Genomic DNA, 23,736 nt, shown 5'->3' on the forward strand with positions numbered 1-23,736 from the left:
AATGCATTTATTTGCAAAAGGCCCTTCACAACAATCAATTAGGCTCAAAGGGGGTTATAAGACAACCCAAGCAGCCACGAGGCTACAATCACACGAGGAATCAAGAAGTGGGTACAACAAGGGTGGAATGAATTCTCTCCGACCATGGAGCACCCACCTCACTAAGGACCACAATAGCAGAAACCATGGAACTCACTTGCCATAACAGTAGTGCTCTCTCTCTCTCTCTCTCTCTCTCTCTCTCTCTCTCTCTCTCTCTCTCTCTCTCTGTGGGAGTGAAACCCAATGTTGCAATCAAAGCTTTCATGAGTCATGAGAGCTTAGAGTTGAGACTTTTTTCATATTTCCTTGTTACTATTATGTGCCCACATAGCAATGATGCCCCAAAGTGGAGAAATGAATAATTTGATTTGTTCTACAGGTCAATTTTGGCCTCCAAAGGATGTCAATAGATATTTCTTTCTTTCTTCTTTCTCTCTCCCCCCACCTCCTTTCTTATTTTCACTAAAGCCCTTTCCCTATTTATAGGCAGGCCATTTTGAAATTTCAAATATTTTAACAACTTTCTTTGCACTAGTTATAAATTCTGCATGTGAGGCATGCAGACAGGTCACTTGAAACTTTGAAGCTCCTGCTCTCACTCACTTCTGATCAACTAATGAGGAAGAATAAATCAACATCCCATTTGCAGAAACAAGCATATGACCGCACAAAACACACAAAGTCCACATTATCCAACAGAAAAGCATTGGCATAAACTTTCTGCACATTATTGAACTAAAAAGTCCACATTATTGGACAGAAACTCATAGGCATAGACTTTGTGCACAAAGTGAGAATTTTGCCAGCTCAATCACATCGTGCATACAGGAAGCCCATGAAGTGAAGATAGAGGAAAATGGATTCCTGGCCATCCAAATGAATAGAAACCAGGCATTAGAAAATGCCTACTCCAGCCAGATTCTTGTAATCACTCAGTAAAATTAGATTGAGATACAACCATATTGAGGATCTCTCGTGGCCCATCCCAGAGAAAGTTTTTGGCCATGTACAGAACCAGTAGAATCACAATCAATATAAAGATGAGCATGGGTTTCCTTCCAGCTGTCAAGCAGAACCATTGAGTCAGTGTGTTTTTAAAACAACAAATACATGAGGAGAGAAGACAAGCATGTTTACTGAAGGAATAACGAATCATCAAGCAGACTCACCTTCTGGTTTGACCTCCTCAATGGCTGTAACTCTCGCACTAGAATCAGCTGATACAGAAAGCAGGGCTCTGCAATAGAAGAAAATTATTTGTCAAAAACCATCAGCTAAACAACCTAAAATGGATCAGACTTACCAGAACCTGACCTGCAATCTCGAGAAAATTCCATGGATGTGACAAAAATCATATGAGCTCTTTTTACTCGTTGATGAAGGGTCATCTTGCCAACTGATATTATTGAAATGTCACCTTCTGTGCTTCCTCTGCCAATCCACATTGAATTGAGTAAATTCTGTTGCCCTCCACCTTCCAAGTGTAGTAAAGTCAGACCAGCAACCAATCTGTCAACTAGCACAGAACTAGCCTAAAGCCTTACCTGGACACAACCAGATAGTCGCAATACACAAAGTTGCTCACATGACGAGTAAAACTAGAATAAAAGGCCCTTTATACCATCATCCTTTGATGATACTTTTGAAATAACTTAATTCTTGACCAATTGAAATAGATTCATACAGCAGATGATTGTAAAAACAGAACCAAAGAATAACCAAATTTGAACCAAGATAACACTTTAAGAACACCAGCTTGTTAACATATTGAAGATACTAACCAAGCTATTACCAAATCAAGCAGAGCACCAACTAAAATCATTATAACGAACAAAACCAGCAAGAATTAAAGGGATAAAGGATTACATGGCAAGGAATTTTCCATCATATGACATGGCAAATGCCGAAATAGGACTTTCTTGAAACTTCTTTATCCCTACTTTCTTCCAAGTATTTGTATTCCAGATTGCAATACAGCCCTTATCCCCTGTACAGAAAACCAATGAACGAACCATGTGAATATCACCGTAGTACTCAACAAGGCACAAAATGAGACATACTGATAGTGTGTAGTTACTCTATTCCCTCTGTCTAAGGGTAAACAAGCATGTTATTAACCAGACAGCCTCCATTTAAAGACCTAGCTAAAAAGTCCCTGCAACATGGATAGCACAAGCTTCCTGATAGATTTTGTTTATCACATCAGCGATAATGTATTTTTTCTTGATAATAGCATAAGAAGTCTTTCCTACATCTTTTACAGGCGAAGAAAACTGAATAGTGTGTTAAGGACTACAATATGCATCAAGTAATATTTCTATAAAGGTGATGTAAGAGCATGTTACCCATATAAGGTGTATACGATTTAGTAATTCAATTAGTGGAGTCACTTTATAATGTGTATGCAGTTATAGGTACAGTTGTTCACTTTAAACCATTCTTTTGAAGATGCCAATGAAAGTTTATATGCTGAACTTTCAGAGCCAAACCAACATGATTGATTCCCTATATGGCTCAATAAGCCTCTTAAGAACTTGTCACTTGTGCTATGCCATACAAATAATGTGAAGCTGCAACCATTCTCCATGGTTTCTCAGGAGACATATCACTCGAAGAAGCCTTAGTTTTGACTTGTATTTTTGTGATAAAATATGCATGTCATATGTTTGTTTCTATAACTATCACTGAGATCACTTTCTGGACATCTGACACAACTAGCTGTATGACAGGTGAATCTGGAAAACTTCACTCCAAATGTGATATTAACACGAGTTCCATTTACCATTCAGACTTATTCAGAAAGAAGGAAAAAACCCCAACCTTGGATTCTATTTGGGTTCCTTTAAACATCGTAAAACTTGAGGTACATTTTGATATTAGTGATGGCATACCTTCCTTCACTGTCAAAAACAAAAGTGGATTTGTGCCATCTCTTGAAAATCTACAAAATCCCAAATCCCCTGTCTGCAAGATGTTCAAGTTTTTACTTGACAACGAATCATGCTTTCTAAGCAGGAGTCACTCCAAATAACAAGCTACTTACCTGATCCAATGAAAGTGAAACAACAGGAGCTGAAGTTGACAAATCCCATATCCGACAAGGACCAGATCCACCACTTGATGCCAGGAATGCAGCATCCAAACTGCAACATTATATAAGTTACAGAAGAACATTCAATAGATCCCAATGCCTGTTAAGCTATCGGAAGACACGCTGTTCACCTGAAATCAACATCTCTGATAGATTTGTGTGCCTCTGGCTGATCAAGCAAAATTCTTAGGCTTGGCCATTCAAAAACCCGCAAATGTCCATCCTATTTGCCACAGAAGCTCATTTGTTTGAGTCTCTGTATGAACTGAAACATAAGAAATCACTGGAGAATAACAAGCTTAGTGCAATGATTCAGCTCACATCGCCACCCGCAGCAAAGCGAGTGCCATCTGCACTGAATACAAGACATCTCTGTTGCCCCACATCTTGCAGTTGGGACAAAGTTTTGTTTGCAGGCTCCAACTTCATTCCCTCAATGGAGGAGCCCACCTCTCTAACCATTTCAAAGAGCCTGCAGATTAGACAAAAAGTTTTGCATACGTTTATGAACATCCAAAGGATTACTTGAATAAGTAGATCAGTGTTGCATACATTAATGAACATCCAAAGGATTATTTGAATAAGTAGATCAGTCTTGCAACTTGGAAAATGTACCTGCAACTCCTTGTGAAGGAACATGCAATACCATGTCCAGTTGGATGAACTGCCATTCTATAGGGTGGATCATCTTCAGTGGAGAGTACATGAACCTACTAGTCAACTTCACATTAGAAAAGATCATATCTAGAGATTTCAATATACCAAGGGAACCCGAAGCTTTCATTTCAATGTAAAATGGTGATTCTCACAATGGCTGATTGAATGCTTGATTATGATTTTATAATTGTGTTTTGCAACCAGTTACCTACAATGAAATAGAAGCTCAAAATAAAAACATTGTGGAGATTTTTGCCTTATCCAGGATGTGCACACTTTATCCAGTCATGAATGGCATAGCTAAATGCCCTTGTTTGGCACTGCTATAAGGTTATTAATAAGTGCAAATATACCCCTGAAACTATGCTGTAAAAACTACTAAAGATTGCTCTTGCAGAACCAAAGTGCATAAACACTTATGGAAGCACATGTTTCACAACTCACATACTTTGTGTATGCCTTTGGTTGTTTCAACAATGATATCAGCAGCTCTTCTTCCTGCTCAGTACTCTCAAAGTGGCCCACACAACTCACACACAACCTGTAAATTGTGTGGTCTCTGTCTCACATGTAACTACAGTTTTCTGGTTCACTTTGGATGTGTTTTGCTGGCCTTTTGCAAGTTCTTCTACAAATCATCTCCAGTTGGGATTGCAAATGGCAGCCTTTTGGGTCTGAAAATCCGGAAACATAAGTAAAAATTGGCTGTTGCTGCATACATATTCCCACTGCACTTGGCCCACGTGGACAAGTTTGGAGTCTGGACACATAAGAGTGCCAAAGGTTTCACAAAGTCATAGATCTAGATAGACTAAGCATTGTAGGCACCTAGTTTGGGCAAGATGTCATATTGATCCACCTAGCCCTTAGTCAATCTCTTGTTACTCAGTTGAAGTTTTGGAAATGTTACTGCTTGAAGCAAGAGGGCTGAATTGATTCGTGAAGGGCTGAATTGTTATAAACTGAACTGATACAAGGGGATGAACAAGACTGTTCTTAACATAAGGGCTATCCATAAAGACAAACAAGGCTGATTTGATACAAAAGAATGTACAGGATTTTTTTTGAACATGAGAGCTGTCCATTAACACAAACTGGGCTGATTTTGTACAAGAACGTGAGAGCTGTCCATAAACACAAACAGGGCTGATTTCATACAAGAGAACATACAGGATTGTTCTTGGACATGAGAGCTATCCATAAACACAAACAGGCCTAATCTTATACAAGAGAACATACGTGACTGTTCTGGAGCATGAGAGCTGTCCACAAACAAAAACAGGGCTGATATTGTAACACACGACTGTTCATAGCTTGGATTATGCTCTACATAAGCCTTCAAAGCTGAAACATATGCTTATTTATGTTAGATGCAGACTCTTCTTTGGACTGCAAGGATGTTATAGACATGCTTTCAATGTATTTGTCTACACTTGTGAAATCTAATCCCTCTTCTCTTCTCTTCTTCAAACAGTGAAATCTGTCTCTTCCTAAGCTGAACTTTCAGTCTAAGACCCGGTGTCTTCTTGGCCACACAACAAGTCTCTCGACAATGTTGTTCTGTATTCAACCTCTCAAACGGAAGTAGCAACTGTAATTTTTTTCTTGCTAAGCCAAGAAACAAGACATGTACCCAAGAAGAAGCAATTGCCACTGTGAGAGACTCAAGAATCTAAACATCCAAGCCAATCACTATCTGAATGTCCATGCAAAGAAGTGAAGAATCAGCCTTGTAGAAAAGGCCAAGATCCTAGGAGCCTTGTAGAAAAGGCCGAGATCCTCGGTGTCTTTAAGATATCAAAAGACACACTTCACTACCTGTCAATGAAGTACTGAAGGATTGTGCATGAACTTGCTCAGCTAGAAAACAGCAAACTGAAGATCGGGCCTCGTGTAACATAAATAAATCAAGCATCCAACCACCTACTAATATAAAGTAGTGTCAAAAGATCTACTACCATCATCAGAAGTAATGTCATGATGATACCCCCCTCAGTGGTAGCAAATTGGATACCCAAGTGATACTAAAGTAGAGCAAGATCTGTCACAGCAAAGGTCTACGACAAATCAGCCTTAAATGCTACAATTTGACTAGCACTTGTCCCACTGACAACCATGTCCTCAACATAAAGTACAAGAATTACAAAATCAGATACCATAGTTTCATATATACAAAGTAGCCTTTGTAGCACTATTCTTGATGCCAATTTGCAATAGATGAGAATATATGAGGCATACCAAGCCCATGGAGCCTGCTTTAAACCATACAAAGCCTGCTTGTGAGATGAAAAAGTTTATGGTCGTAGCCTTTAACCTCAAATTTTGGAGGCTATGAAATATACACCTCTTTAATCAGATGCCCATGGAGAAATGTTGTCTTGATGTCCAATTGATGCACCGACCAATGAAAGTGGGCAGCAGTTGCAATAATACTCTTGATGGTAGTGATGTGAGTGAGAGGGGGCAAACGTCTCTTCAAAGTTGATTCCTTGCTATTGAGCATAGAACTTAGCGACCAAGCAGACTTTGTATCTATCAATATAAGGTATAGTCATGTGTGCCAACAATGCCTCTTATGCAGTTGAAGGCATTGGTCATGTGTAGGTTGTTTCTATTTCGGGCACTCTTTTAACCTTGCATGATGTTCCCTATGTGCCCGACATCGAGAAGAATCTTATATCTATTTTAACCATTGCAACTTCAAGGTTTTGAGTAATGATCTTTTGAAGATCCACATTCATGGCACCAAAGGCTTGAACACATCAACTATCAAGTATTGATCAAACTCTAGTCAGAGAATATGGTCAGAATCCATCTACCATCGAATCACATTTGTGAAGGCTGCCTACTTGGTAAGATACACCAATTTTCCTTTCCCAAGGATTCTAATATTGATTCTCCATCTGCACTTTTGGCTATCCTAGGTGCCCTATTTTGGGTTGGCCACTTTATTACCAGTTGTGGCCCCAATTTGCCTATATATAGGTGATGTGCCCTCCAACGGCCACCGGGCAGTCATCCCTCGTGCCCATCTCCAAGTAAAGCATGGGCACCAAAGTGTGAAGAGACAAAGAGTACGCCATTCCCACTGTCACTGTCATGAGTGACTACATTCACCTCTTCAATTTTGACACTGCTCTTCTTAGGTTGACCCTCTTTCTTCTCTTCCTTGCTATCATCTGTCTCCTTGCCCTTTCCTTTCTCTTTCTTCCATTTGTAGCAGTCACGTTTAAAGTGACCCTTCTTGCCACAATGATGGCATTTAACATCTTTGCCACGTGATTTACTACGGCCCTTACTATCATATTTTCCTTTCTGCTGTAACCTTCCATGAGTAGAGTATTGTCTACATCAACATACAAAAGGATCACATTAGAATTGCTCATAGCAGTCCTGAATGTATCCCAACTCTCTGATAGAGTGCAAAGCAAAAAAGTTGCCTTAAATTCCTCATCAATCATAAACTTCAAGGCAACCAGCTGGCTGAAAATGGAGTTAAACTCACTCAAGTAAGTAGACATTCCTGTACCCTCTTTCATGCGCAAATTCATAAGCTTTTTCAGCCAATACACTTTGCTTGCAGCACTCTTTTGTGCATACAGTTCTTCCAGTGGAGTCCAAATAGCATATGCAGAATCCAAACCTTCAATGTTAGCTCAGACTCACACATGAGCTGACAAATACTATGCTAACACCCTCTCTCAGATCATGGGTGATCTGATACAATACAATAGTACAATGAAAAGGGATCAGAAACTATACAACATAGAACCACCAAGTAGAACCATGGATACCCAAGCAGTGGGTGATCAAGCCACCACCAAGGTACCTCGGAGAGAACATGATGTCAATGTCGATCGTACCAAACACCTGAAAATAGAGAAAATCATAGCATGTCTTTATGTCCATCATCAATGTCTCGCAGGAGCATACAAGACCATCCTGTCAAAAATTCCTCTGAACATAGGTGACCATGGATTCCCCGCCTTTGGCCAGACCGCCAAAGTATCCCCTCATGTGAGCTCCAGACAAAAGCCTCTCGCTCTTTGTCAGATAACCAGCTCATCATGAACCTGGATGTCAATCCCAGCTCTAGGATTTGATTCCGCCAGACTGAAGTTGATGCGTCAGGGACGTCCCTCTCTGGAACCTATGCACCTGTATAAAAATATAGATGAGGCGCGGCTGCCTCATCTGAACACCCACTCACACTCCCTCTCTGACACGAGAGTCGTGAGGGATGACCTCATCACCACCACTAGAAAGCAGCCGAGGAAAGGGCCACCGAGCCCTTCCCGCAATCCGAAGAAGAGGATCCCTTCCGCGCCTTGGACTTCACCTTGGTCGAAGGATCTGAGTCGGAGTCTGATGAAGGAGAGGACTCATCGGTAGAGTCAACAGCCCGCTTCGTCTTCTGCTCCTCCTTCCTGGAAGCCGCTAACGTCTTGCAGTCCTTCCGCAAATGTCCCTTCTTGCCACAGTAGTAACACTGGGCCTTCGACTTCTTCTTCCCGTTACCCCTCTCTGAAGCTACATAAGCCTCACCTCCATAATGTGCCGGAAGTCGCCCCTATAATCTCAAGGATATCTCATGCTCAAGAAGCATCAAGGTCATATGTGTAAAACTGACAGGAGTCGATGATGTCTGCGCCCGCAAAGCATCGGCCACTCCATCAAACTCCGGGGGGAGCTTGTAGAGGACCGTCCCGACGAGATGCGCCTCGAGAAGAGCAGATTGCATGTGCCGAAGTTGGTCCTGTACCTGCATAACACAAAGAAAAAAAGACTGAATAGTATCTTTCGGCTCCAACTTCATCTGCTGGAGCTGGCCATAAAGTGTGACTGCCCGCATGGTGGAAGGTGCCTCGTGCATCTGCTGCAACTTCTCCCATACTTCAAGAGATGTCCTACAAGAGGTAACCGCCGGTAAGACCACTTTAGAAATACACCGAAGCAACGCCGAGTAAGCACGGGCATCGTCCGAGTCCCATGTGAGCACCGCTTTCTCACGGTTGTCCTCATCAAAATCTTCAGGAAGAGGAGAAGGACGGAGAGGTCGAGCAATAGCTCCACAGACAATGTACCATAACCGCTTCTGCACAAACCAAGCTTTCATGACAGCACTCCATGTGAGATAATCAGGGCCATGTAACTTATCATCAGTGGAAGTGCACGGAGGAGCCATATGGAGAGGATAAGAAGAGAAGTAGAGAAGAGATGGAATTTAGAGAGGAAACACAGCCAAAACACAAGCACAGACTGAAGAAAATGAGAGTTCACATGCAATAGAACCCAAAATCTGATCAATAGAAGACAAAATCTGCTGCAGAAAGTCAAAAAATCAGTCAAAAACTGCCAAAAACAACAAAAACGGCCTGAAGTAACAGTCACCCAGCCACGAGAGACGCTGAATCAGCAAAATGCAGGCTGTAAACTGGAGAAAAGCAGGCAGAAAACTGTCGCCAGCAGCTGCAAATGAAAAACGCAGGCAGCAGAGGGTGCGTAGGCAGCAGATGATGGTAAGACTGCAGAAAACGCAGGTCAAACAGGTCGCCTGTATTGAGCAGCAGCCGCCTAAGCAGAAAAGGGAAAAACAGTCTTGAAATCAGCAATAAAACACAGCAAAAACAAAGATCCTGAAATCTGATACCATGTCAGAAGTGGAGCAGCGGTGGAAGCATAAACATGTGCTGAAATAAACTACTGAAACACAAAACAAAAAGAGAAAAGAAAAGAACACAATACAGATGAGAACTCAGATGTATGCAAGGGAAATGAAATCCATATATCTGAACACGAGACAGTCGCATACAACAGTGAGTCACTAGCTGCGTGGGCATTGGCACTGGCTCCTCTCTCCACAGAGTCTGCAGATGGTGAAGATGATGATGATGATGATGATGATACTGACTGAGGAGGAGCACTGAGTATAAATAGGCTGAAAAAGTGGGGAGCAATAATGCTGGTCGGACAGCATTAATGCTGGCCGACTGGTGCATAAAAATGCCCCAATGGCATAAAATGCCACACCAGAAAAAAACCTAAAATACCGAATAAAAATGCCCAGCCTAGATCAAGCTCAAACTCACACATGAGCTGACAAATACTCTGCTAACAAGGTCAGAAATTTTTCTTTGCTCACGAGCATGCCTGCAACTCCCCTGCACCTGAGCTGTCTCTTGCCCACTCTGATACCAATTTGTAGAGACCGGGAGGCACAAAGATCGAGGCAATCAGTGTTCGTTACGCGCAGCAAGACAAAGAGAGAGAGAGCAGAATAGAGAGTGTGCACGATTAGTGGGTACAATGATGAGTGTACCTCTTTAGGTTTTTTACATAAATATATATATATGTGTAAGTACAAGTGCTAACAGTGTGTTCACACCTGAGCGCATTAAAAGGCACGAGGGCCTTTATTCCCAACACCCACATCCTATTTGCAAAGGACATCTCAACCAAAGCTACCCATTATTGTCTCCATCCATCAAGCATCTATTTCTAACCCCATCCTTGTGGTAGTCACCCCCAAGTGCTATCACCAACTGTCGCCCACCTCCCAAAAGGCTGTACTTGCTATCCCGCGGCTGCAAACTCTGTGTTTACTACTACAAACTATCTATGATTGCCCCTACACCTCATTTGGTCCTTCCAACTGCCACCTAGCACTCTGTACACTTCACACTACTGCATTTGGTCCTTACTAGTGCCGCCCAGGCTGTCTACATCCTTCATGTATTTGTGTTTGCAATGTTCTCTCTCATCTACTACTTGTCTCTACATCAAATCCAGCCTCTTTGACTGCATTTGCTGGTGTTCCACTCTTTGAGGCTGCCTTTGCTGCATTTTGGGATCCGTCAGGAGTACGACACACACTCCCGATCAACACCTCTGCCTCGTCCTCCAAACACAACAATTCAGGGTATAGCCTTCATTGTTGTATGGTTTGTTTATTGCATGAGCATTGTACATCCAATATTCAGTCATTCATTCAGATTTCATTGTGTTCATTGTCTCTGAGTAACCCTAATTGTGTTCTTCTAAGTTTATGCTTTGTCATATGCTTTAGTTTATGTTTCTGCATTAAGGTATTTCTTCACATGGTATTAGAGCAAGGTTCTCTTCAGCGAAACCTCTGCCTTTGATCTGGAAGCCCTTCACAAGAAGCAAGAACAACAAGAGGGCAAGATGATTTCGAACACAAATTCAGCCACCCGACATGGCTGAAGAGTCATTGAACTACCATGAGTTCACAAACCATACAAGATCTCACAAGCCAAGTACGAGCTCATCCTCATGTATCGAGCTCAACAACAAATTTAAGATAAATTTGAGTTTTTCCCTTTAGATTCGATGCACCATTCTAATGATTTTGCATGAAGGATGGAAGTTCCACAAAGGACTGATCACCCTTACATGGAAACTAGCATGGAGTATAAATCATTTTCTTCTCCATCTTCATTCCTTCCCATGTCAGATACGCATGCTACCACTTCTCAATCTTATGATTTTACTTCCTTTTTTTCACAAGATATTGATGATGCTTGTTGGAGAATGATAGCCAACTATGGAGGAGAGAAAAGAGAGACAATGAGAGTATGCTGAAGCAACAAAGTAGAGTGTACTTACTGAACTAAAAGAATGAGAATGAAAGGTACAAGCTATGTCTAAGATAGACCTAGCTCTAACTCAACTAGAGTTAACTGACTCTAACTCTAAGAGTGGTGACACAACTCATAACTTTAGTTGTGTTCACACTAAGAATTGAAAAAGAACTAAAGACTTAAACATTAGGCACTACCCATACAATTAGCAAATTCTAACACCCCCCTTTAGTGCCAATGTGGTAAAGTACAAAAATAATCAATCACCAAATGGTAGAAAGTTTAACCACTTGTAAAAAGCCTCAAACTTCTCACGAGGTAGTGCCTTGGTGAAAATGTTTGCAAGATTTTCCTATGTAGGAACATACATCAAGTTGATCTCTCTTACATAGCATCTCTCTCTGACATGATGGTAATGACCTCAATATGTTTCGTGTGAGCATGAAACACAAGATTTCATGCCACTACAACAACACTCTGTCAAAGTGCAACGATGCGGAAGTGTAGGACAAAGACTGAGAGAGAGTGAACACAGAGAGGAGAGAGAGAGAGAGAAAAGGAGACAGTGTAAACGCAGAAAATCTGCAGTGTAGTATGTTGTATAAGAGTGCAGAAACATACATGGGGGTAGAGGAAATATCTGCATATATCTCCGACTTGATGACCTCGATCTCCGTCAGCCCGAGCAAAGTCTGGTCTCAGCCAACAGATCTCAAGATCAGAATCTGAAAATGAATGACTGCTGGAGTGTGCCACAAACCGGCTATAAATAGCCAAAAAATAGGAAATAACTGCACCAGGTCGGCTGCATTAAATACAGCCGACTGTAGTAAAACTATCCGACTGCAGGTGCTGACGTGGCATCCTGCTGACATGGCAACCTGCTGCCGTGGCCTCTGCGCTGATCTGTTGTCCACCATCTGTCCATGAAATGACTGTCTAACACCCCCTCTCCGATCCTGGACAGGTTAAAAGACTGAGAGATCTGGAATGTTGCCGAAGAAGAGCCTGGGGAAGCGCCTTCGTAAACAAATCTGCAAGATTATCCTCCGTCTTGCAATACTCCACATCAATGGTCCCATCCAGAAGCTTCTCCCGAATGAAGTGATATTGGATCTCAATGTGCTTCGTCCGGGCATGGAATACACGATTCTGTACCAAGGCAATGCAACTCTCATTGTCGCACCGTAGAAGAGTAGGACAAGTTTGGGGACAGCCAAGCTCCTCCAACAATCTTCGAAGCCACACAACCTCACATGTGGTAGAAGACGCAGCCCGATACTCCGCCTCACTAGAAGAAAGGGCTACCGTGGGCTGCTTCTTGCTACTCCAAGAGATAACACATGTATCCAAGGTAAAACAGTAGCCTGTAGTAGACCGTCGGTGGTCCACATCACGAGCCCAATCCGAGTCACTCCAACCTGCAAGAACAAGATCTGAAGCATCTGTACCTGCGAGATAAGAAATCCCTAAGTCAAAGGTCCCTCTCAAATACCGAAGAATCCTCAGGGCAGCCTGTCAATGCACCTGTTGGGGTTCAGTCATGAATCCTACCAAAAGACCCACAGCAAAACAAAGATCAACACGAGTGTTGAGAAGCCAAATCAAGGATCCAATCAACTGACAGTAGCGTGAAGCATCCATCAGGGAGAATCTGAGTGTGAAGTGGCCTTCTAATTCGGATCCATAGAAGTAGTAATGGGCCGACAAGTCTCCATCTCAAAAGTCACCAAGAGCTCCTAAATGTACCTTTGCTGAGAGATGAAAATCCCCCTCTGAGACTGATAAATCTCATGACCCAAGAAGAAATGAAGAAGCCCCAAATTTGTCATCTCGAATGCCTAATGTAAAGCTGTCTTGGTCTCTCAGACCGTCTGGGTATGATTCCCTGTCAAAATCAAATCATCAACATATAACACAAACAACACACGACCAACCGCGGAAGTGTGCACATAAAGCTGCAGGTCGGCCTTGGAGCGCTAATATCCCAACATCGACTAAAGAAACGAGTCAATCTTCTTATTCCATGCACGTGTGGAGCCTACTTAAGGCCATACAAGGCCTTCTTCAACCTGTAAACTTTCCCATCCGAGGATCCAAAGCCAGGAGGCTGCTCAACATATATCTCCTCCTGCAAGTCACCATTCAGAAAGGCCAACTTCACATCCAACTGATAGACAGGCCATCTCCTATGGCCAGCCAAGGCAAGAACAGCGCGAATAGTCGCCACACGAGCAGTGGGGGCAAAAGTATCATGGAAATCAATGCATGGGTGCTGAGCAAAACCTTTAGCAACAAGGCAAGCCTTGTGCTTGTCCAAAGAACCATCGCTAAGGTACTTGGTCTTGAAGACCCACTTGACACCAATCACCTTCTTATGAGAGGGACGAGGCACAACAGACCAAGTGCCATTCCTCTCAATAGCCTCCAACTCAGCTTCCATGGCCTTCCGCCAATGATCAAACTGCAAAGCCTCCTTCACGGAAGTGGGCTCACGATCCTGCATAACACGGGTCAGCAAATAATAGTTGGAGCAAACAAGCTCCAAAGAATGTGCATGGTTCCTCCATGACCTCCGCGGTCCATCTTGCAGTTCCTACTCCTTAGGGACCCCCTCGATCCCTGAATCTCGGAGTGTGTCACGGGCCCAACGAGGAGGAGGACGAACCTCTCTTCGTCGCTCGCCATCTGCTAAAGACTCAGGAACATCCACTGACGTAAGCTCCTCGGGAGTAGCCGATGGAAGAGAAGAATCTCCATCAAGAGACTCTGGCACCAAAGAATCTGTCTCGGGAGCCCAACTCTCCCCTGGATCTCCAAGGACGGGGTGCTCCTCACCCCTCTCTGTGGCTGGAACTTCCACAAACAGCACATCTCGGCTCGCGTACACATCCCGCTTGATGGGATCAAACAAACGATAACCTTGAGACTAGAAGCTATAGCCAACAAAAACCTATCATCGGAAAGCTGCCTCGAACTTATCACGCTACGTCTTCGGAATGTGCACATAAGCGTCACACCCAAAGATCCTGAAATAACAAACATCAGGCTTAGTCCCGAAGTAAGCCTCCAAAGATATCATCCTGTCAACGGCCAAAGTGGGAGATCGATTGAGGATATGAACTGCGGTAGCCACTGACTCGGCCTACAAAAACTGAGGTGTCTGTCGGTGTTCCATCATGGTACGCGCCGTCTCGATCACACTTTGGTTCTTCCGCTCCAAAATGCCATTCTCTTGGGGAGTGTTGGTGTAAGCAAACTCTTGGTGAATGCCCCTATCTGCACAAAAACAAGCAAACTCATTAGACAGAAATTCACCTCCCTTGTCGGAACGCAAGGTCTTCAATCGACAGCCGGAACGGTTCTCTTCAAAATGAAGCCAATCCTTGAAGTGAGAGAAAGCCTCCGACTTCAAAGTCAAGAAATAGGCCCAAGTCATCCTGTTGTAGTCATCTACAATCAACATGAAGTAGAAGCTTCCCTTCACGGACTCGGTCCTCATTGGGCCACAAAGATCCGTAGATACAAGCTCCATGGGTGAAGTAGACCGCCTAGAAGCTTTGTTGGGAATCGCATCCCGATGCAGTTTCCCACAAATGCAAGAGACACATGGTTGATGGCTCACCACTATGTCCGGCAATCCTCAGACAAACAACCCTCGTGACGCCTTCCGAAGGTACTCATAGTTCAGATGGCCAAATGCCGAAGCTTGTTGATGTGTTTCCGAAGCGAAAAAGACTTATTCACAGACAAGGTCCGCATCTGCACTTCCAAAGAAACCCTCTTCATCAGGGTCATCCGGTTGTACATCTAATCGAGCTCCAACCATATCTCTCGAGCCACCCTCAAGTGCTCGATGTGAGCTATCACAACTATAGCGCAAGACAGAAACAGAAAAGATCGAATCCTGGCATTCAGTTTGTACCAATGAGACTAAGCCTTGGTCAACTCCGCACGAGCATTGGAAGAGAGTTTGGACTCATCCCTCACCGAGGGCCTGTTAATGTCCTCCATCACCAGTTCCGCCAAATCATAAGACTCCAAAATGGCCAATATCATCACCCACCAAATGCGATAATTGTCACCATCAAGCTTTTGATCCGATGGAAGAGCTGGTAGGACAGGCACCTTCCTGTCCATTATCGCCTAGAACTCCAAATCAGTCTCTGTAGACATGTTAACCTACAATACCTGCACAAACGCAAAATCACTCCCCCTCTGACTGTGTAAACGCAGCCTTCTAGGGCTGGTTCCTCCGCTGCCCAAACCTTCTTCACCCGCCAAAGGTGATGAAAAAGTAAAATCTGCAGTGGAAGGCCGCAAACGCAGCCTTCCTCCCCTTCGAACAACAATAACCTACAGCAAATTCACCGATTAGGCTCCTTTCCCGCACGCTCACACTCGCTTCAGCCTTGATCCAATACGCAGCCCTCCTACTCACCCTTGAATCCTGGAAACGCAGCCTTCCTCCCCTTCGAACAACAATAACCTACAGCAAATTCACCGATTAGGCTCCTTTCCCGCACGCTCACACTCGCTTCAGCCTTGATCCAATACGCAGCCCTCCTACTCACCCTTGAATCCTGGAAACGCAGCCTTGTGTCGCACTGAAAACTCCTCTTCAGATAGGTTCATCCCTTAGTCAGTCCATCTTCACCGCTCTGATACCATGTCAGAGTGCGGCAATGCAGAAGCGTAGGACAAAGACTAAGAGAGAGTGAACACAAAAAGAAGAGAGAGAGAGAAAAGGAGACTGTGTAAACGCAGAAAATCTACAATGTAGTATGCTGTATAAGAGTGCAGAAATACACACAGGGGCAGAGAAAATATCTACGTATGTCTCCAACTTGACCTTGATCTCCGTTAGCCCGAGCACAGTCTGTCTCAGCCAACAGATCTCAAGATCAGAATCTAAAATGAATGACTACTAGAGTGTGCCACAAACCGGCTAAAAATAGCCAAAAAATAGGAAATAACTACACCAGGTCGGCTGCATTAAATGCAACCCACTGCAGTAAAACTGTCCGACTGCAGGTGCTGACGTGGCACCCTGCTGACGTGGCCTCTACGCTGATTTGCTGTCCACCGTCTGTCTAGAAAATGACTGTCTAACACACTCTGACTGTCTGGAAGAATGGGTGTAGGACCCTCCAACGGTAAATGTAGATCAACCGACAATCTACGCAACTATACACATTCCACTATTGCTGTGAAGGCTGCCCTATACTCAGCCTCACAAGACGAGGTAACCACTGTAGGCTGTTTCTTGCTCAGCCATGAAATGCATGAACGGCCTAGAAAGAAACAGCGTCCACTAATAAATTGCCTAGTGTCTGCATCACCTACCCAATCTAAATCACTGTAAGCCTATAATTACAAGTCTTCCCCCCCGAGAAATAATAATGCATGTGACTGAGTACCTTGCAAATATCTAAAGATCTGCTCAACAGCTTGCCAATGTGTAGTTTGTAGACCATGCATATACCTTCTCACCTGAGATACTACATACTGAATGTCAAGGTATGTGTTGCAAAGAGAAATAAGACAGCCAACAGTCTGGCTGCAAATTGCAACATTAGACATCTCTTTACCATCATTCATAAACTTTAAGCCTCGCTGCTTAGAAGTACACATAGGTTTGCAATCTTGTATTTAAACCTATATAACAACTTATCTACATACTATGACTATGACATGATGATACCATGCTGATTTTGGGTAATTTAAATCCCCAAATAATAGTGTAGCAACCCATATTTGACATAGCAAATGCATGTGCCTTGAAATCTGCAATTTTTTATTCTAAAGGTCCAGTGAGAGCATATCATCTACATAAAGAATGATAATCAACAAGTTTCGCCCTTCATTCTTTATGTATAGAGTGGGAGAAATTGGACTATTTTTTAACCCTTTGCTAGCCAAATATGCATCAAATTTAGAGTACCATGCACAAGAAGCTTATTTGAGACCATAAAGAGCTTTGTTTAGCTTGCATACCATATGCTCTTTCCCCTTAACCATAAACCCTAGAGGTTGTAACACATAAACGTCCTCATGCAAATCCCCATTCAAGAATGATGTCTTAATGTCCAATTGATATACCTTTCAACCATAATTTGCAGCCATAGCAATTACACATCTCACCGTACTCATACAGGATGTAGGAGCAAAAGTCTCTCCATAATCTATGCCCTTCTTCAGTGCGTAGCCTTCTGCTACCAATTGTGCTTTGTACCTGTCAATGGTACCATCAGCCTTGCATTGGAGTTTCAAAACCCATTTTGTGCCCATGGCCTTCTTGCCAAGTTTGCTAAGTGGTAAATCCACAAGATCCCATATAGAGTTAGTGACAATAGAGTTTCATCCTACGTGGCCTACATCCAAAGTACATCTTGCTAAGCTTCGTGCAAGGAAGTAGGCTCATCATCATCCAATAATGAGCTCATAAATACATGCTCATCATAATCATCTACTTCCATAAAATCAACCGAATGGGCTCCCCCTGCATCATGTGCCGCATGTCTAGCAGCTTCTAGTGCATTGAGCTAAAGGAGTATCCATTTTACTCTCCTAAAGAGTTTGTAACAGCCATCTCGAAACTATTTTTGCTGCATTTACAGTAGCCCTTTCATGTTGTATTGCATCTTCCACTACATGTGGCAAACCATCATCAATACCCTGTTGTTCAGGTGCATATGGTACAGAAAAAGCTTGCTATATTATGTCTATCCGGCCATTTACAGCAAGCACAGATTCCAAAGAAAGTGGCAAGAGACCCTCCCATTTAAAATTGATCATGTGAAAATGTAGCATTTTCAGCAAATTTGGCATCACTACTGACAAAAACTTTCTTTCTATGTGGGTCATACAAGTGATAGGCCTTGCTTTCTGAACTGTAGCCCGTAAATATGCATTTTACAGACTTGTCATCAAGCTTTCCACAAAGCTCTTTCAGAACATGTGCGTAGTGTCACAAGACTGTGACAACTATTACCTTTTTGTTGATTTCTTTATTACATATTTTATTTGGTTTTTCTTTTTGGAAGGATCCCTCTTGAAATCTAAACGCTTGAGTTGCATGGCCAGTTTGTGAAACGGACAAGAATATCTAGTGAGTCAAGACTGGACAGTTAAGGTCCAATATAAGTCTGGAAGAGACTAATGGCACTGTAGATTGACAAGCCTGGAAGAGACTTGTGAAAGTGTATATGGATAAGTGTGTTGAAGAACTAGCCTGGAAGAGACTAGTTCAAAGTGAAGATGGACAAATCTTCAAGAGATTAGTCCATGTGGGGTCATCAATGGAAATTCACTTTCAGTTGAGCTACATTACAGATTTGGATGTAGCCATAGTCTGCAAAGATGGTCAGAAGACTAGTGGGAATGCAATGGAAACAACTCCTAAAATTTACGGAGTTACTATTTTTGGACCCCAGAATTTGTTCGCGTCATTATCTTCGTTTTTGTACGACAATTAATCCTCTGGTCTGTGCGGAGGTCAAATTTTGAACCAAGAATGGAGAATTTTAGACCGAAAGGTTTAAACAAGAAAATTGTTACATGTATGCCATGTGTCACAATTTGGGCATAAATTCCCAAAAGAGAGAGAGAGGGCAGCACAAAAACGAGTTTCAATGCATGGGGGGTTCATTTTTGTGAAAGGGAGATGGAGGGCTCTTGAGAGCTGGTCTACCTTGTCTATGATGCACAGAGGCTTGAGCTTGCTTCCTACTCTCCCTCTTTCTCTCCTTGACAGTATGGTTATGCTGCAGAATCAAGGGCCTTTCTTCTGATTCAGGTACAGCTGTGTGGAATATGCTGTTTTTGCATGAGGCAAGAGCCTCTTTTCTCCAGGAATAGGAGCAGTTGTTTGCTGCCCAAAAGCAGGAACAAGTGAGGGTGGTAACCTCACCAAGCAAGTGTCTGAAACAGCATTAAATCCGGTCTGATTCTGGACTGTTCAGAGGTTATTTCAAGCCCAATTGATGTCAGAATCAAGGGGCACTTGGCCCAGATGATGCAGGACAGTGCAGGAACAATATGAGCTGAGAATAGGTGTCAGAACAGGTCTAAACCAGTAATTACAGTGGGCTGAACAGTATAGGGAACAGTATGAGTTGTAAACAGGTTTCAGAACAGGTCTGAACCAGTAAATGCAGCAGGTTGAAATGGTCAATTCTGCACTCCAACCAAAAGATTCAGACTTGGGCACAGTTTCGCCTCCTGGTCAACTTGATTTGGGTCAGTAATTGTATTGTTATGCTGCCAAATTTCACCCAGAATAGGTGAAAGACAGCCCATTGTACTTTCTCCTTTTTAAAAATAAAGAAATACCGCAAGGGGCGCCTAACTTAGGGGCCAACAGGGTGTCTGTGTTGCAACAGGAGCATTCTAGCTTCTTGTATTTCTTCTTGATTCTGTGTCTTTAAGTTCAGGTAAAGTGGACGACTGTTAATTGGGTGAAAGCATTTATATATTTTAGTTGTACACTACCGCCCTTTCCAATGAACAGGCCGGTTACATGGTTCCATTGCCGGGATCGAATCACTTTTTCCCTAAAGAGTGAGCCAAGGTTTGTTTGGGTGTAAGACACAGAATTGTGCATTATGGCTGATAGAAAGGAAGACACCAGAGAGGAAGCGTCTGCATCACAGGAGATCCCTGTTGTTCATGAAGTGGGAGAGTCTTCTAGACCTCCACAGTTTGTTACTCCTCCTGTTATGGTTGAGCCACAAGTTCTTACGGCTTCTTCTATGGATGAAGACATTTTCAAGACTCAATTAGTTGCTGCTGTGAGTATGTTTACTCAAGTGATGTAGAATCCAAGATTTTTGGCATTTTTGCAGCCTTCCCTTCCTTTACAGCAAGTTGGGCAATCTGCAAAGATTTCGGATCCAGTAGAGGTCCAGGATAAGGGTAAGCATGCTGCAGATTCAGTGGAAACACCAAGGCAGCTTGCAGAGTCAATGGAGACTCCAAGATTGGTTTCGATTGTCCAGGAATTGATGGCGGAAACGCTAGTTACACAAGCATTGCCAGTTCAGCTCGCCACTTTACAGCAGCCAAATGTTGGCTTAAATGGACAGGGAAACAGTTTTCAGGCTTTACCACAGGTTTTCCCACCGACCTCTATACATCCTGGGTACTTTGGAGGTGGATCTGTATTTCAGAGTATGGCTGGTTATGCACCTCGAAACCAGATATGTACCATGAACAGTGTTTGGGGGTACACAGGGTTTTATGCCAAACCGCATGTATGGTAATATAGGCATGCAGCCTGGATTTCAAGGTGTTCATGGCAGTTTTGGCATGCCACAGGGCACATTTGGTATGGCTGGTTATCAAAATCAGCAAGTATTGTGTCTACAAGCCCTGTAGTCAGTGGTCCGGCAACTCCTATGCCACATGTTAGTGTTCCTATGTTACAAGCATATCCTACGGATCCTTTGATGGCTCATGAAAAGCCAAAGCCATGCAAGGAAGGTGGTGCAGCCGTACAGTTTGACATCTTTCGAGGATTTGAAGATAGGACTAAGGCACTCTCTTTCTTACAGCAGTTTGATGCCGCATTTGCAGGAGGGAACTTTACAGAGCCTTCTAAGGTCCGGAAAGCTGCCACTTTTCTTAAGGACAATGCTAGTCAGTGGTGGAGTATACTGTTGATGCAAGGACAGGCTCCTGCCACTTGGACTTACTTTAAGCAAGTATTTGCTTCTGCTTGGTTGACCAATGAATCTGAGATCGATGTTATGTCGGCTTGGCACAATTTGGATGCATCTAAATGCAAGGATCTGGAAGACTATAACAAGAAGTTTTGGGAGGCTTTACTCCCAGTCACTTCTTACAGGGTTGTGCCATTGACCGAGCAGATAGAGAAATACTGCTATGGGCTGCCCAAGGAACTTCGGAATTATTGTACAAAGACAAAGGTCACCACTTTGACTCAGTTAATTGAGAATGCTACCACAGGAAATGCATTATTGTTGGGATAGTCAAGTGGTTTTGGGGGCAGCATTAAACAGGACAAATCTGAAAAATTTTCAGCAAATAAGCCATTTGGTAAATAGGTTTCTCAGATTTCTCAAAGCACAGGTAAATCTTGGCAGTTCAAGAAGAAGCCAGCCAAGTTCTTTGGACAGCAGCCAAAGGACCAGAAGAAACCTTTTGTGCGCAAGTCTCTTGAAGAGAGAAAGGCTTTAATGGCTGAGAGGAAGTGCTTTATCTGTGAGCAGACTAGTCATATTGCGTCTAACTGTCCGGACAAGAATAAGAGATCAGCTGATGATGATAAAGAGGACAGGAAAGGAAAGAAGCCCAAACCTTCGGCAGGTTTAGTGCCAGATATGCTGGGAGATAAGCCACACTCGGATGCTAATGAGCTTTGCAGAGCTTGGGGTAAAGTTAGGGATCAACATGTACTTATTTTCTTTGATCCTGGAGCTAAGGCAAACTTTATCTCACCAGAGTTGGCTTCTACTTTGGGCATCAGAGCAGATGAGATGGGCTACACAGCAGAGGCAGGGTTGGCATGTCCTGGCCACTCAGAGTCTGTGACACCCATTCTTGGAAAGCTGTGTCTTCATATACAGTCTTATGTTGATGCAGAAGAATTTTATATCATGCCACTTGAAGGCTGTGATGTCTTGTTGGGAATGCCATGGATGTTCAGAAAGCATGGTGTGTCAGATGCCTTTAACAAGACACTGATTTTGGAACATAGGGGAAAGACTCATGTGCTTGATGTGAAGCTTAAAGGAGAGTCTATACCTGTTGTATTGGCTTCTGCCATTACATCTGTAATAAAGAATCATCTTTCTGCGTACTTGATTTTTGCACATGATGTCAAGGATAATGATGAGTCAAATTTTTCTATGTTAGATAGAGACAGGTCTGCTTTCTTGTCTCAGTTCAGTGATTGTTTTTCTGACTCATTACCATCACAGTTGCCACCAGAGAGGCCTAAGGATCATGCGATAGATTTCGTGCTAGGCAGTAGCCCACCAAATAGACCTCCGTATAGGGTTAGTGCAGCCCAACAGAAAGAGATATTGAGCCAGGTCAATGAGCTGTTAGAAAAGGGGTTGATTCAGCCAAGTTCATCTCGCTTTTGCTCACCAGTGCTCTTAGTGCAGAAGAAGGATGGCTCTTGGCGCATGTGCATAGATTATCGAGCGTTGAACAAGAGTACCATCAAGAACAGGTTCCCTATTCCAAGAATTGACGACATTCTTGATCGTTTGGAAGGAGCGTCAATTTTCAGCAGGATAGATTTGAAGAGTGGATACCACCAGATCAGGATTAAGCAAGAGGATGTGCATAAGACTGCATTTAGGACCACGTTTGGTCTCTATGAGTTCTTGGTAATGCCATTTGGACTTACTAATGCTCCTGCTACGTTTAATCGAATGATGGACAGGATTTTTCGTCCATACAGGCAGTTTGTTGGTATATTCTTTGATGACATGATTGTCTTTTCAAAGAATGAATAGGAGCATAGAGAACACTTGAAAGCAGTCTTTGATGAGCTTTGTAGTAATAGGTTGCTTATCAATGGCAAGAAGAGTGAGTTCTTCTTGGAAGAAATCCAGTTTTTGGGGCACATAGTGTCAAAGGATGGTGTCCGAATGGATCCTACTAAGGTTGAAGCAATTAGAACATGGCCAGATTTGAAGACTGTCCATGATGTTAGAAGCTTCTTGGGTTTGTGTTCTTACTACAGGAGGTTCATTCGCAATTTTGCAGAGATTGCTTCACCTTTACATGCTTTACAAAAGAAAGGAGTCTCTTTCCAGTGGACACAGAAAGAGATTTCAGCTTTTAATCTTCTTAAAGAAATTCTAGTCCAGTGATCATTCTGCCAAATCTTAGGAAGTCATTTGTTGTCCAATGTGATGCCTGTGGCAATAGCATTGGTGCAATGTTAATGCAAGATGGCCGGGTAGTGGCTTATGAAAGCAGAATCTTGCGAGGGCCAGAAAAGACTATGCAAGTCTATGAGAAAGAATTGTTGGCTATGATTCATGCGCTTTCTTGTTGCAAACACTACCTACTTGGGGCAGATTTTGTTGTCCAGACAGATCATCAGACTTTGCATTACTTCTTAACTCAGACTAAGCTGTCAGAAAAGCATATGTGTTGGGCAAACTTTTTGTCAATGTTCCATTTTCAGATTGTGCATGTGGAAGGCAAAAAGAATGTTGTGGCTGATGCTTTGTCAAGGAAGCCACAAATTTCAGCTGTGTCAATTTCTTATCATCATGAGCTTGATGATATGAAGGAACAGTATGCTGATGATGAAGATTTTGCAAGATCTTTGATCAGCTTGTCAATGGACAACATCATGAG

The 23,736-nt window shown here is 43.0% G+C and overlaps 1 protein-coding gene across 1 annotated transcript in view; it reads right to left on the reverse strand.

The window, feature by feature from the left end:
- Window positions 1-820: 820 nt before the first annotated feature.
- The window catches only part of LOC148021369 (SEC12-like protein 2), a 51,195-nt gene continuing 28,279 nt past the window's right edge, over window positions 821-23,736 (reverse strand). Inside the window, exons 2-10 of the mRNA XM_087699228.1 lie at window positions 3,749-3,843; window positions 3,455-3,605; window positions 3,265-3,356; window positions 3,086-3,185; window positions 2,934-3,006; window positions 1,909-2,029; window positions 1,357-1,473; window positions 1,212-1,279; window positions 821-1,104 (exon numbers count right to left, since the gene is read on the reverse strand). Coding sequence (XP_087555354.1) covers window positions 971-1,104; window positions 1,212-1,279; window positions 1,357-1,473; window positions 1,909-2,029; window positions 2,934-3,006; window positions 3,086-3,185; window positions 3,265-3,356; window positions 3,455-3,605; window positions 3,749-3,843 — 951 coding nt within the window. The 3' untranslated portion in view covers window positions 821-970. The remainder of the gene's footprint in view (window positions 1,105-1,211; window positions 1,280-1,356; window positions 1,474-1,908; window positions 2,030-2,933; window positions 3,007-3,085; window positions 3,186-3,264; window positions 3,357-3,454; window positions 3,606-3,748; window positions 3,844-23,736) is intronic.

The sequence above is a fragment of the Lygodium microphyllum genome, chromosome 18 (assembly GCF_053477565.2).
Source record: "Lygodium microphyllum isolate KBCC chromosome 18, Lygodium_microphyllum_v1.1.10, whole genome shotgun sequence".
Classification (NCBI taxonomy): domain Eukaryota; kingdom Viridiplantae; phylum Streptophyta; class Polypodiopsida; order Schizaeales; family Lygodiaceae; genus Lygodium; species Lygodium microphyllum.